Here is a 12396-nt window from a genome sequence, read left to right as displayed (position 1 = left end):
TTGTTTTATGTCAAGAATGTGGTTTGTCTTGATAAATGCCCCCTGCATACCTGAGGAAAAAAAGTGTGTTCTGCTACTGAGAGGGATGATTGGCGTCTCTAGTCAGATTGTGGATTTGTCTCTGTCTCCTTGCAGTATTGCCTCATGTATTTTGAAGCTCTCTTGTTACCTGCGTGCATGTTTAGAATTATGTTTTCTTGATCAGTCAATGCCTTTATCACTGTGAGATGACTGGTAATATCCCTGGAAATATTCTTCTGCACAGTCTACTGTGTCTGATGCTGACATAGCCCTTCTGCTCTCTTGTCTGATGTTGGTGTGATACACTGTCCTCCTTGTGACCTAGTTGTATCTGAAGGATGTTTGGTGTGGGCAGGGCAGTACAGCTGGTCCTTTCTTTTCTGTCTAATCTGAGAAAGTGTGCCTTACCTGCGGTGTTTACATTCAGTGTGATTAATGACAGGATTGGGTTTGCTGTTAGTTTTTGTCTCATCTGGTCTTTGTTTCATTTCCCCCCTTTTTTACCTTATTTTGGATTAATCAAGTATTTTTTACATTTCTTAATGATTTTTCTTGTGATGATCTCCTTTGTTGAATTCTGTCACTATCTCTGTGTTGTTACTTTAGTGGTTGAGTTAGGGTCTATCATCTCTTTAGCAGGATGCAGAGGAACCTGACCTTGCGGGCTTCCACCTGCCCACCTGCCTGCGTGATGGTGTCATGTGTTTATATTTACATGTTGTAAATATTGCAGTGTGTTATTTTTGTTTAAGCAGTCATATCTTTTAAATTTAAATAATTTTTTATGTACTTATGTTGTTATTTTCATTGCTTTTCATTCCTTTCTGTAGGCCCAGACTTCCATGTGGCATCATTTGCCTCCTACCTGAAGGACATCCTTTTACATATGTCACAGTGCTGGTGATTGATTCGGCACACTTTTTGTATCTGAAAATGTCTCTGCTGAGGTGTTTTTCGGCAGATTGCCAGTTCTTTTCTCAGCACTTGGAAGATGTTCCTCCACTGTGCTCTAACATGTCTGTTTTCTCTGGCTGCTTTCAAGGTGTTCTGATTATCACTAGTGAGCGATTTGACTGTCAGCTATGTCAGTGTTGTGTTCTTTATGGTACTTGTGCTTGGGGCCTGTTGAGTTTCCTGAATCTGTGGGTCGTTTTCCTCAGCTCTTTCTTTCAGTGTGGCCTCTGTCCCCCTCCTCCCCTCTCTCCTCCAGGTACAGACAGCGGGTACCTTGAAGTTGTCCCACAGCTCTGAAGCTCATGTTGGCTTTTCCAGTAATTTCTACTGCTGTGCCTTCAAGTTCACGAGTCTTTTCTCCTACAGTGTCTGGTCTGCTGTTAATCACACCCAGTGTATTTTTCCTCTTAGACTTTGTAGTTTTCATCTTTGAAAGTTAGATTTGGATCTTTTCTTTTTTTTTTTTTTTTTGGCTGCACCACGCGGCATATGAAATTTTAGTTCTCCGACCAGGGATCAAACCGGCACCCCCTGCATTGGAAGCGTGGAGTGTTAACCACTGGACCGCCTGGGAAGTCCCTAGATTTGGGTCTTTTATATTTCTGTCATGTTGTGCCTTTGTTTAACTTCTTTTGACATGGAATACAGTTACAGTTTATAGTAACTTTTATTGCCCTTCTCTAATGATTCTAACTCAGTTTCTGTTGATCTCAATGTGGATCACGTTTTCTGCTTCCTGGCATATCTGGTAATCTTTGGATGCCAGACACTGAATTTTACCCTCTTGTGTGCTGGGTATTTTAATGTTCCTCAAATTCTTCCTCAACTTAGTTACGAGATGATGGTACTTTCATCTGCTCAGTTTTTGCTTCTCTGCTCACACTCTCAGGCAGGACTTGGGCAGTCTGGGCTCATCGTGTCTCAGGTGTCGGTGTCATTCATTGCCTCATGTTCAGCGTCTTAGAAAACCTATGTCTTTCTGTATGTTCTTTGTTCTCTTTTCTCTTTTTGGTTATTGTGGATGTGAGGGTAAATTGGGTCCCCATTACTCCATCTTGGCTGGAAGTAGAAGTACTTTTAAAATAATAAGCATCTCTTTCTGACTCTGAGTTAGGGAAGGGTGTCTTATGTAAGATACCAAAAACATTACTCATAAAGGAAAAGATTGATACATTCATGTTTGTTAAAATTTAGCATCTCTTCTCATCAAAAGACTCCAAAAGAAAATAAAAAACATGCCATTAACTGAGAAAAGGTATTTTCCTCACATAAAAAAGATAATAGTTTAATATCCAGAATTTATAAAAGAACGGCTATAAATAGGAAAAAAACACCCTGATAGAAAAAAATTGACAAAGATATGCATAGACATTTTAGAGAAGAGGAAACATGTAATGCCAATAAATAATGAAAAAAGATCCAAATTGAGAGTTCAGTGAGACACCATTTTACATCTACCACTTGATTGATAGAAATTAAGAGCTCTGACGAGACCCTGCATCCAGTAGGAACTCATGCATTTGTGGTGGGGTTGTAAAGTGGGTTATTTATTTTGGAAAGCAGTTTGACATGATCTTGTATAGTCAGATAATTTGTACCCTGTGTTTCTAGGTCTATACCTGGGGAAACTAGCTAAGAACAAGAATTTCACATGTGAGAATTTTCACCAGCGGACAAACATAAGAATGTATTTAGCAGCACTGTTTATAATGGGGAAAGCAACCCTAAACAGTGCAGATGAGGGAAGAATAGATGAAGTGTGCTGTCCTTTCCAAGTGGAGTATTTCACAGCTCACACTCTCACTTTACTAAAAGCAAGGAAGGGGTACAGTCCTGTGCATTTGTTGTCTGGGGGGCGCAGGTGTGGGAGGAAAGGGGAGTGAAAGTAGATGCAATTACTGGGAACGTCACTGGTCTGTGTGGTGGGCCACAGGCTTTTGTTACATTATGCCTTATAACCTATGGATTTGTTAAATTTGTTCTCACGTGCAAATGAGTGAGAAATTTGTTCTAATGTGCAAATGTATTTTAAAAATATTTAATTGTAAAAATGAAAAGTTGCCCCGTTGATATCAAAACTAAAACTGTTTAGGATCTTATAGTGCCAGAAAGGAGGGCAGTGCTCAAAACAAACAGAGCCTGCAGTGATGGGGTGTTAAAGGGCCACAGGAGCCACGGAGGAGCAACGAAGGCTGGGATGCTTGGTGCAACAGAATAAGTGACATAGTGTTGGAGTACAGACCAAAGTATAAAATAGACACTCATGGGTCCACACTGATAGGAAAAAAATACCAAATAAGTAAATGGGGAGAAGAGACAAATCTGTGTGGAAGCATTCCAAGTCATATATATAGATGGCTGTGCCCTCCGTGTTTGGGAGGGGGCCCAAACACCCCCCTTAAGTGTGGTCTGCACATGGTGACGTCCCCCCAGAGAGAACAGGATGGAAAGGGGAGAAAGAGGATCTCCCCAGCAGAGACACCTGACAGGCACACCTCAGCCAGGTGACCAAGGGCACAGCCATGGTGAGGAGTCGTGTTGAGAGCAGAGACCCTGACAGGATGTGGTGGGAAGGGCACTTTCCCTCTGTGGTCTCCCTCCCCCAAGCCCAGAGTAATAACGAGAAAAAATCAGACAAACCAGTAGAGGGACAGTCTGCACATCCCTTCCCAGCCCTCCTCCAAACCATTGGGGTCGTTCAAACCAGGAAAGTCTGAGAGACCATCCCGGCCAAGAGCAGCCGGAGGAGATGTGGTGAGTAAATGTCATGTGGGGTCTGAGACAGGTCCTGGAGCAGCAGGAGGACATGAGGTTAAAACTGAGGACACCTGAATAGTGTGGACCTTAGTTAATGACAGTGTATCAGCATTAATTAAGCATTAAGCATCGCACTGGTGCAGGATGTCAGTCACGGGAAGACTGGGGGTATGGGAGGGAGCGTGGCTCCTCCTCCTGAGCCCCTCGTCTCACCCCTGCCGTGAAGTTGGCCTCCCACCCTCTCTGCACGTCACTTCTGACTGCTCCTGCCCAGCCCTCTGCTGGCATCGTGGGCACAGGTGCCCTCAGTGCAGGTGCGCAGGAGGCAGGCTGACGCGGGCTCTCTTGCAGTGGGCATCCCCACCATCCGGTGGTGCGGGGCTGAGGGGGACTACAACGTCATGGTGATGGAGCTGTTGGGACCCAGCCTGGAAGACCTCTTCAACTTTTGCTCTAGGAAGTTCAGTCTCAAAACTGTCCTGCTCCTTGCTGACCAAATGGTAAGACTTCATTTTTCTCAAGTGAAGGGCAGCCTGCGTGCTCAGCACAAGCTTGGTTTGATTCATCAGTTTGATGAGGCCTTCAGGGCTGTTTGCTTCCTTATTGTGCTGTTAGTGCGCAGGGAGAAAATGGAAGCTCGTTAACTCTGTGAAAGATAGTGACCCTCGGCGGGCAGGGTGCGTCTGCGTGTGGGCCTGAGTTCCCTGGGTTCCCTCCACCAGGCTACTGCCTGGGGTTCAACCTCTCACCCCTGCTTCTCCACCTGCAGATCAGTCGTATTGAGTACATTCACTCAAAGAACTTCATCCACCGAGATGTGAAGCCGGACAACTTCCTCATGGGGCTAGGCAAGAAGGGCAACCTGGTCTACATCATCGACTTCGGGCTGGCCAAGAAGTACCGGGACGCCCGCACCCACCAGCACATCCCCTACCGCGAGAACAAGAACCTCACTGGGACGGCGCGGTATGCCTCCATCAACACGCACCTCGGCATCGGTGAGCCCTCCTGCCCCGGCCACAGGCCCGGCTGTCCTACAGCCTCCTGGGGGCCCTGAGGGTGGTCAGCATGTTGGGTGTGGAGGCTGGCGTCAAACCTTTGTAGCAGAGGCTGGTGTCCGGGCCTGGAGACCTTACCTTGTGGGGCGTGGGGAGACAGGCATGTGTTGGGGCTTCCTGACGGGTGGCGGTGCGTCTCCGAACAGCACAGCAGGGGCACTTGTGCTGAAACAAGGAATCCAGATGTCCTTCCCTGTGGCTCTGAGTTCATCCCCAGGAAGTGGGGTGTTTGCCGCTTTGACCCGCTGTCCTCTCTCCCCAGAACAATCTCGAAGGGACGACCTGGAGTCTCTGGGCTATGTGCTCATGTACTTCAACCTGGGCTCGCTGCCCTGGCAGGGCCTGAAGGCTGCTACCAAGAGGCAGAAGTATGAGAGGATCAGTGAGAAGAAGATGTCCACTCCCATTGAGGTGTTGTGTAAAGGCTACCCTTGTGAGTGTCCTCAGCTGGACAGCGAGCCACCCCTGTGGTTCTGTGGGAGGACGGGGGCCTGTGAGGCTTGGGAAAGGAACCAGGGAAGCCCCCCAGAGGCTGGCTGCCAAGGCCCCACTCATGTCCTGCATGATTGGGGAGGTGAAGAGTGAGCAGGTGGCCTGCCCTTTAACTGGCCTCAGCCTTCTGTCCCTGGCGCTCCTCTACCTTCCTGAGCCGTAACTCGGGGAGTTTTCCTTTTGTTTTTGTGGGACTGCCCCTGTGATAAATGCCTCAGATGAAACTCTCCTTTGCTCTGTGTGCTCAGTTTTCTCAGCCTCTTTCCTCAAAGCATGTTCGGTGTTTCAGGTTCCAGCTTTCACACCCTCTGTTTGGGTAGCTGGGAGTGGTCAAGGGTTTTGTGGACAGAACCATGCTGGCTCCCAGTCAGGGGTACTGCTGGTTACCTCCGAGTTTCCTGGTGTTTTACAGCTGAATTCGCCACGTACCTGAATTTCTGCCGTTCCTTGCGTTTTGACGATAAGCCTGACTACTCATACCTGAGACAGCTCTTCAGGAACCTGTTCCATCGCCAGGGTTTCTCCTATGACTACGTGTTCGACTGGAACATGCTCAAATTCGTAAGTGTGCCCCCAGCTCACTGACCGCTCAGCGTGGAAGGGGCATGCCAGTCAGCAGAAGGCCACTAGCTGCTGCCGTCCCTTCCTGGGAGCTACACGGGGTGGGGCTTCAGGAGGCATGGCTGCCACACGGGGAGCACGAGGGGTTCTGGGAAGCCAGATGCCTGTTGGCAAGTGAAGAAGGCACCTCAAGGCTGCAACGGGGCTGTGGGGTTCCTGGGCCTGAGGTATGTCCGCAGTGCAGGTCTGCCCAGACCAAGGCTCTTACTTGGAACGCTGAGGTCATTTTATCATCATCATCATCCATCCGAAGGACATTGTGGCTGCGCTGGCCTGTGAGTTTCTTGTCAACGGGGTGTGGCTGCCGCCGGGTTGGGTGAAGACTTCCCTACTCCTCCCCCTACCAGGCTGTGCCGAGGCCCAGCCTCCGAGGGGGCGGGTGGCCTGGGAGGCGCTGTGTGTTAGGTCTGCGTTTGGCCTTGTGATAAGCTAGATGTATATTTGATTTCCTTTGTCAGCTAGTTTGTTCATTAAGTGTGAGCCTGTGTTGTGCGCACGCATGCTGCTGGGGCTGGGGGTGGGGGGGCTTGAACTTTCATTTGTTTTCCTCTCTAAAACAGGCCACCTGTCCCTGAAACTGTTGTATGAGTTTGTTTAATCTCCAACACTACGGCCAGAATTACAGTTTTTTTTTAATTTCCACTTTCTCTTTAATTAAAAATGTGTTCTATGAGCTTAAAACAAAAATGGGCTCGTTTCTAGGGTGACAAAATCTGATGGAGGAACAGAACCTCCTCTTCAGACGGTGCAAAACAGGAAGCCTTATCCCATGGCCTCACAGGTGCAGGGGTGTTCACACAGGGACCAGGTAGGGGTGGGGGGCTGCAGCCCGCAGAGCCAGCCTGCCCTGGACCTCGCCCATGCCATCCTGGTGCCAGGCCCCTCTGTTAGGATGGCCTTCGAAGGACAGCCTTTGGGAGTGGTGCCACAGGTTACCTGGAGTCTGGACATCAGGGTGGGCCTCCTGCCAGAGCCACTTTAATAACTTCTTTGTTCTAACATTGTCATCCCTCCCAGGGGCTCAGCAAACCTCTTCTGTAAAGGACCAGACAGTCAATAATTTTAACTTTGCCGTCTGCCCAGTGGTGCCACCGCTCAACTCTGTATTGTAACTGGAGAGCCGCCCAAGCAGTGCGGCAGTGAGTGGGCGTGACTGTGCCAAGAAAACCGTATTTGCAGGAATGGGTGTGGCTGCATTTGGCCTGTGGGCTGCAGTTTTCAGACTCTTGCCTTACAGCGCTGGTAATTAGGACGTGACCTCTACTAGGGCAGGTATCTTAGCGTCACCACGTAAAATCAAATGTCCCCGTATTTCTGGTTTGATATTCACTGAAAGTGTAACTAGCTGTTTGTTCTGGGAGCAACTAGCTTAGCCTAGGCGGTGCCCACCGCATGGCCCGCATGGATGAGCCTGGCTGCCGGCCTCCTTATTTCAAGTGCACCAACAGGACATGGGCCTGGCCCGGGCGTCTGGGCTCCAGTTGGACCCCTCAGCCAACCATATGCTGTCCCTCCCACCTGCCTTGCGGACTCCCCCAACTGTTGCCGCATTGGGCCACCTCTGAACTGGGCTGGTTCCCATCCCCGTGTGAATGGTCGCAGAGAAGAGGGCCGCCAGGTGCCGTTGGTGTCTGGGTTCTGAGGAAGTGCTAAGGCGATGGGGTGGGGGTTTCCTCTGCTATGCTGGGAAGAGGAGACTGAGAAGCCTGGTTCTGCTCGCCCACGGTCGTGGGACGGGCCATGTGTGGACCCAGAGGGAAGAACGCCTGGCTTGCCGCGAGGCTGTGGACGGCTTTGCGGGCAGACTGTCCTACACACCCTGGTGTTTTCTCGAGTGGCAGCCAAGGGTCTCAGGTGGTTTTTCACCAAACCCAGTTCAGTTCTGGTCTCACCCTCTTTCCTCTGTAGGGAGCCAGCCGGGCAGCTGACGATGCTGAGCGGGAACGCCGGGACCGAGAGGAGCGGTTGAGACACTCCCGAAATCCAGCCACACGCGGCCTCCCTTCCACGGCCTCGGGCCGGCTGAGGGGGACACAGGAGGTGGCTCCTCCCACCCCCCTCACCCCTACCTCACACACTGGTGAGTGGTCCTGGGTCTGCAGCTTGCACCCCGGCCCCTGCTCTGCAGGCAGTGGGGGTTCTGTTTTGAGCGTCACTTGCTCTGGACACTCCAGTGTGTGACCTCGTGGGGTCTGGGCAGGAGTGCCTGGTGGGCGAAGACATGTGCATCCTTATTCTGATCAGTTCTTATTTCCGAAGTTAGACAGACCAGGGAACGCCCTGGGACAGTGCCTTCAGGAATGTGTTTCCCAGACGTTGGCCTCTTGAAGGATTGTGTTCCCTGCGAGCTCTGTTGCTTTGCCTCTTGTTCTTCTCATGGCACGACATCCTCCACCACAAACCTCTCCAGCCTCTTCCTTGCCTGTCGAGACAAGCATTGTAGGCAGAAGCCCCGGCTGCCCTCCCACTGGACACCTGGTGCTTCGCTCCCGGGGCATCAGTGGAGCCCGTGGTGCCGGCCTAGTCTTAGGGTGCAATAGCCTGTCCTGTGCCCGACACCCAGGCAGCCGAGAGTCCTTGTTAGACGTGGTTCCTGAGGAGATACCCCGTGCTGGAGCGTGGGGCCGTATTCCGAGGCCTCATGCTCGCCCCTGTCTCCCTCTCCTCCAGCGAACACCTCTCCTAGGCCCGTGTCCGGCATGGAAAGAGAGCGGAAAGTGAGTATGCGGCTGCACCGCGGTGCCCCGGTCAACATCTCCTCGTCCGACCTCACGGGCCGGCAAGATACCTCCCGCATGTCCACCTCACAGGTACGCGCCCCCCAGGCCGGCGCCTGATCTCACCCAGGCTGGGCGCTGCAGGCCTCTGGCTTCTCCATGTTTGGTCTGGTCTTACGGGCTCCAAGCAGAGTGGAATGATAGTTTCGAATGCTTTCCTTCTTTCCTGCCTTCACTTTCTCCCCATTTTTGGGTGTTTTAACCATTGGGGGAATGTTGTGCCCCTCGCAGTTTGGCCCATTGGTTGAGAGCCTCTGTGACAAGCTTTGTGGGGTAAGGGCTCTACACCCAGCCCCCCCCCCCCGCCCCCCCGGCAGTTGTGCTGGGATGTGCCACGGGACCTTTTATCTCCGGCTGCCCTCCATGTGGCCCCCAGCCCCTGGCCAGCTTTGGAGGCTTGGCCGTCTTCCCTGGGCAGACTGGAAGTGCCAGCCCGCTCACGCCGTTTGTCGTGGGCACATCCAGCCTTTGGGACTCTGTCCTCGTTCTCGTTGGCCAGGTGCTCCCCCAGCAGAGAACCCGGGGGGGTGGGGGTGGCGTATTGCCGGCGGTCACTCTGCAGTGTCATGCCCAGCGCTTGGCGACGTGGGCTGAGGGTGCAGGGCCGTGGGCTGAGGGTTCCTGTCTTCTGACGCCCCTTCTGACGTTTGTCTTCTCTCTGGCGAGGCGAGTGTGCTCAGAGGTGCAGGGCCTGGCCCCGGGGCCTCCTCTACCCACGTCGTCTTCCCCATCTGGCTTTCCTCGCTGTTTTTCTGTTCTCACTAACGTGCCTCCCTCAGCAGAGCAGCTCTTTACCTGCTTGCGGACGTTTTTCCTCAACTGGCTTTCAGGGTCTCCTCCCGTGGGCAGTGGGGGTGGGCAGGGGTCCTGTGGGGGCCGAGACTACCCGGTGGTGTCTGCTGGGTGGGCAGGTGGTGAGTTCAGGAATGACGGAAGCCCAGGTCCTGGCCATGTACTGGGGCAGCATCCGTCTGCTTCACCACGATGCCTCAGGTTTACATTTAGCTCCCTGCCCTCCCCCTGTGCTTGCTGGGCAGTAGGTGTAGCTTGTTGCTGAATGTGGTGGATTGAGCATGTTGATCAGGAGGGCACAGGGTCTGTGAGAATTGCTCAGAACTTCAGTCCTGTGGTGTCCAGCTGGTCTTCTGGCAGAGGAACAAGGTGTGCCCAGGCAGAGGAAGTGCTCCTGACCATTTTTCTTTAATCAAGTGAAATAGTATTTTTACCAAACACTTGAATTTACTAGTAATTCTACTAGAAATGGGTTCTTATATGGTAATTTTCTCTCAAAGAGGCTGAAGACGCAGGTCGTTTGAATTGTGGGGCTCAGCAGGTCTGGCCAGAGTGATGAGATTGGGCCTCTTAGGGCTCCCGGCCCCACACCCCTCCTCTGTGACCACAAGACACGGAAAGGGCTTAACACGTTTCTTCCACGAGCCCTGGAACGCATGAGCCAGCAGCTGGGAGCAGGTCCTGGGAGGTGTTTTGCCGCCCCTGGCCAAGTGGGCCTGGCTGAGGGCCCTGGAACACCTCAGCCATCAAGGACCAAGGAAGGGACAGGCTTAACTTTTTTTTTTAACACAAGAAAACGTCTTTTGCTTTGAGGATCGTTGAGGGAAACGGAAGAGGCAGAGGGTTCTGAGGGTGCCAGGTAGTTATGGGTCTTAGTCCAGCCTCTTCTCCAGCTTGTGTCCACCCCTCAGGCCACCGACCCATGAGCATTGAGCACACGCAGCTCCAGGGTCTGTCCTCACAATCACGTGTCTTTGTTCTCTGGTTCTCTCTCTGCTTTCCATATGAAGAAGTGTCATGTGGGCCTGAGCACTGGCGGGAAGTCTCTGAAGAGATTCGATTTGGGGGTATCCTCTCCCAAAAGAAGCACCCTGGTCACCCTGGGGGTTTCCTTAGGATCTTCATGTTGAGGACAAAGCCCCTGAGGGCGTGTCCCCGGTGCCCTCCATCCTGGGGACAGCTCGGTCCTTTGGGTTTTTCTGGTCATCCCCCAGGCGCTCTTCCTAAGAGACTCTGAAAGGCTCTTGTCCACCAAGGACGTGGTCAGAGTTGCTCCACCTTTTACAACTCTATGGCCTCCATTCATCGCCCTCCCCGGCAAAGATGCGAGCGGGAGTAGGGGCAGTGGCACACCAGTCCAGGGGGCGGCACCACGTGTGCACAGACCCTGGCCTCTCTGTGGCCCGGCGGGGGCTGCTTCCTACCAGCTTCCTCTTTGCCCCTCGAAGAGGAGAGATTGCGTCCTGTGCTGATGCACCCAGTGCGAAGGAGTGGCTCACCCTCGGCACAAGAGTACCCAGAGCCGCCCGCCTGCTTGGGGGAGGGCCCTGCCGACCCTCTCCAGCTGGAGGTGGGAGGGCGTGACATGTGTGTCGCTTGTCCTGGCCGTTCCTCCTCGCCCCCATGTGCTTCTCCAGGGACCACAGTCCCCACATCCCTGACCCCGGCCTGCGAATCTGGCCTCTCTAGCTGGAATAATGTGGAGACTGAAGGGCTCCTGGTGGATGAACCTGTTTGTAATGTTTCTCTTTGTGAGGAGGGCCTCCTCCATCCAGTGCTATTGGTAGAACGTGATGCTGGTCCGTGGTGCCAGTTTTTCCTTCAGGCTTACTCGTTTTAATCCCTGCGCCCCAAGTAAGGTCCACAACCGTGTCCTCTTCCTTGTGTCAGTGAGGAAATGTGTCCAGTCCTTTTGTCACAGGGAGGTGGTGTCCTCTCCACCTGCCAAGCACAGGCCTTGGGGAGCCGCTGGTGCCAAGAGCTGATGGAGGGGCTGCCGTCTGGGCATCCAGTTTTCTTACTACGTGAGAGTTGGGAAGGGTCTCCCTTGTTGGCCCCGTTGACAGATCCATCCTCAAGGAGCAGCAGCGGCTGCATGTCCAGGGGCCACTCTCGAGAGGCGAGACTGAGCTCCTGTGTGGTCCCTGGGTCCCCTCGAGCGGCCCTGGCCAGTGGTCATGGACCTGGTTGAGGCAAGGCGAGGCAGTGCTTGCGGAAACAGGAGGGCCTCACGTGCTGGTCTGGCCAGCGTAACCCTTACCAACAGCTGTCTTTTCCCCCCACCTCAGAATAGCATTCCTTTCGAACATCACGGCAAGTAGCTGCACGTCTCCCCGTCGGAAGGCAGCACTGGGTGAGTGTGCTCACGGCGGGGCTCCTCAGCAGGCGCCGGGCGGGGTGGGAGCTGCCGCCCGCTCGCCGACCGGAGGGAGCACGCAGGGGGTCGGGCTTGCATGCCAGGTGCCCCAGGTAGAGCAAGGCCCCTGGCCCAGGTCCTCTCCTCACGTGGATTCTAGCGCAGCTGTGGTGGGCTGTCCAGTCTGGGGTGACCCCAGAATCCTGTCTGTTGGCCTTTGGCCTTTGCTGTGGTCTCCAGTCGGGAGCCGGCGTGGGGAGCAGGAGCCCAGTCTCGGCTCCAGTGGCCCCAGGGGCCTCAGAAGGTTCGGGGCCGCGTGGTTCCAGGTCGGTCGCTGGACGTGTGTCGTGTCGTGCTGGCTGTGGGGGCCGCGCTTGGCAGGGGCTCTTGCACTCTTGCTGCGTGAGACACTCCTGATGGTCCCTGCTGTCCCAGCTTTGTCATCTCTCTTCCTTTAGCACTGATTTCTGTCCTCCTCGTTTGTTTTTCTTTTTGAACTTGGTCTCTGCCTAGCATCTTGTCCACCACGCTCTCGTCTGTATTCACCCATCAGCCACAGCCACCCGCT

The 12396-nt window shown here is 53.3% G+C and overlaps 1 protein-coding gene across 6 annotated transcripts in view; it reads left to right on the top strand.

Moving 5' to 3' along the window:
• The window catches only part of CSNK1D (casein kinase 1 delta), a 38079-nt gene that overhangs the window by 19184 nt on the left and 6499 nt on the right, over positions 1-12396 (top strand). For 4 of the 6 annotated variants that reach the window (XM_059908265.1, XM_059908267.1, XM_059908266.1 and 1 more), the window contains 6 exons: positions 4084-4232; positions 4502-4730; positions 5053-5223; positions 5695-5843; positions 7812-7983; positions 8574-8713. In XM_059908265.1, coding sequence (XP_059764248.1) covers positions 4084-4232; positions 4502-4730; positions 5053-5223; positions 5695-5843; positions 7812-7983; positions 8574-8713 — 1010 coding nt within the window. Of the gene's footprint in view, positions 1-4083; positions 4233-4501; positions 4731-5052; positions 5224-5694; positions 5844-7811; positions 7984-8573; positions 8714-11760; positions 11826-12396 lie in introns of all 6 variants that reach the window. The other 2 variants (XM_059908268.1, XM_059908270.1) reach the window with 1 other exon arrangement.

Source organism: Balaenoptera ricei, chromosome 20 (genome assembly GCF_028023285.1).
Source record: "Balaenoptera ricei isolate mBalRic1 chromosome 20, mBalRic1.hap2, whole genome shotgun sequence".
NCBI classification, from domain to species: domain Eukaryota; kingdom Metazoa; phylum Chordata; class Mammalia; order Artiodactyla; family Balaenopteridae; genus Balaenoptera; species Balaenoptera ricei.
The sequence above is the reverse complement of the archived record's forward strand: the minus strand, read 5'-3'. Positions and strand labels throughout refer to the sequence as shown.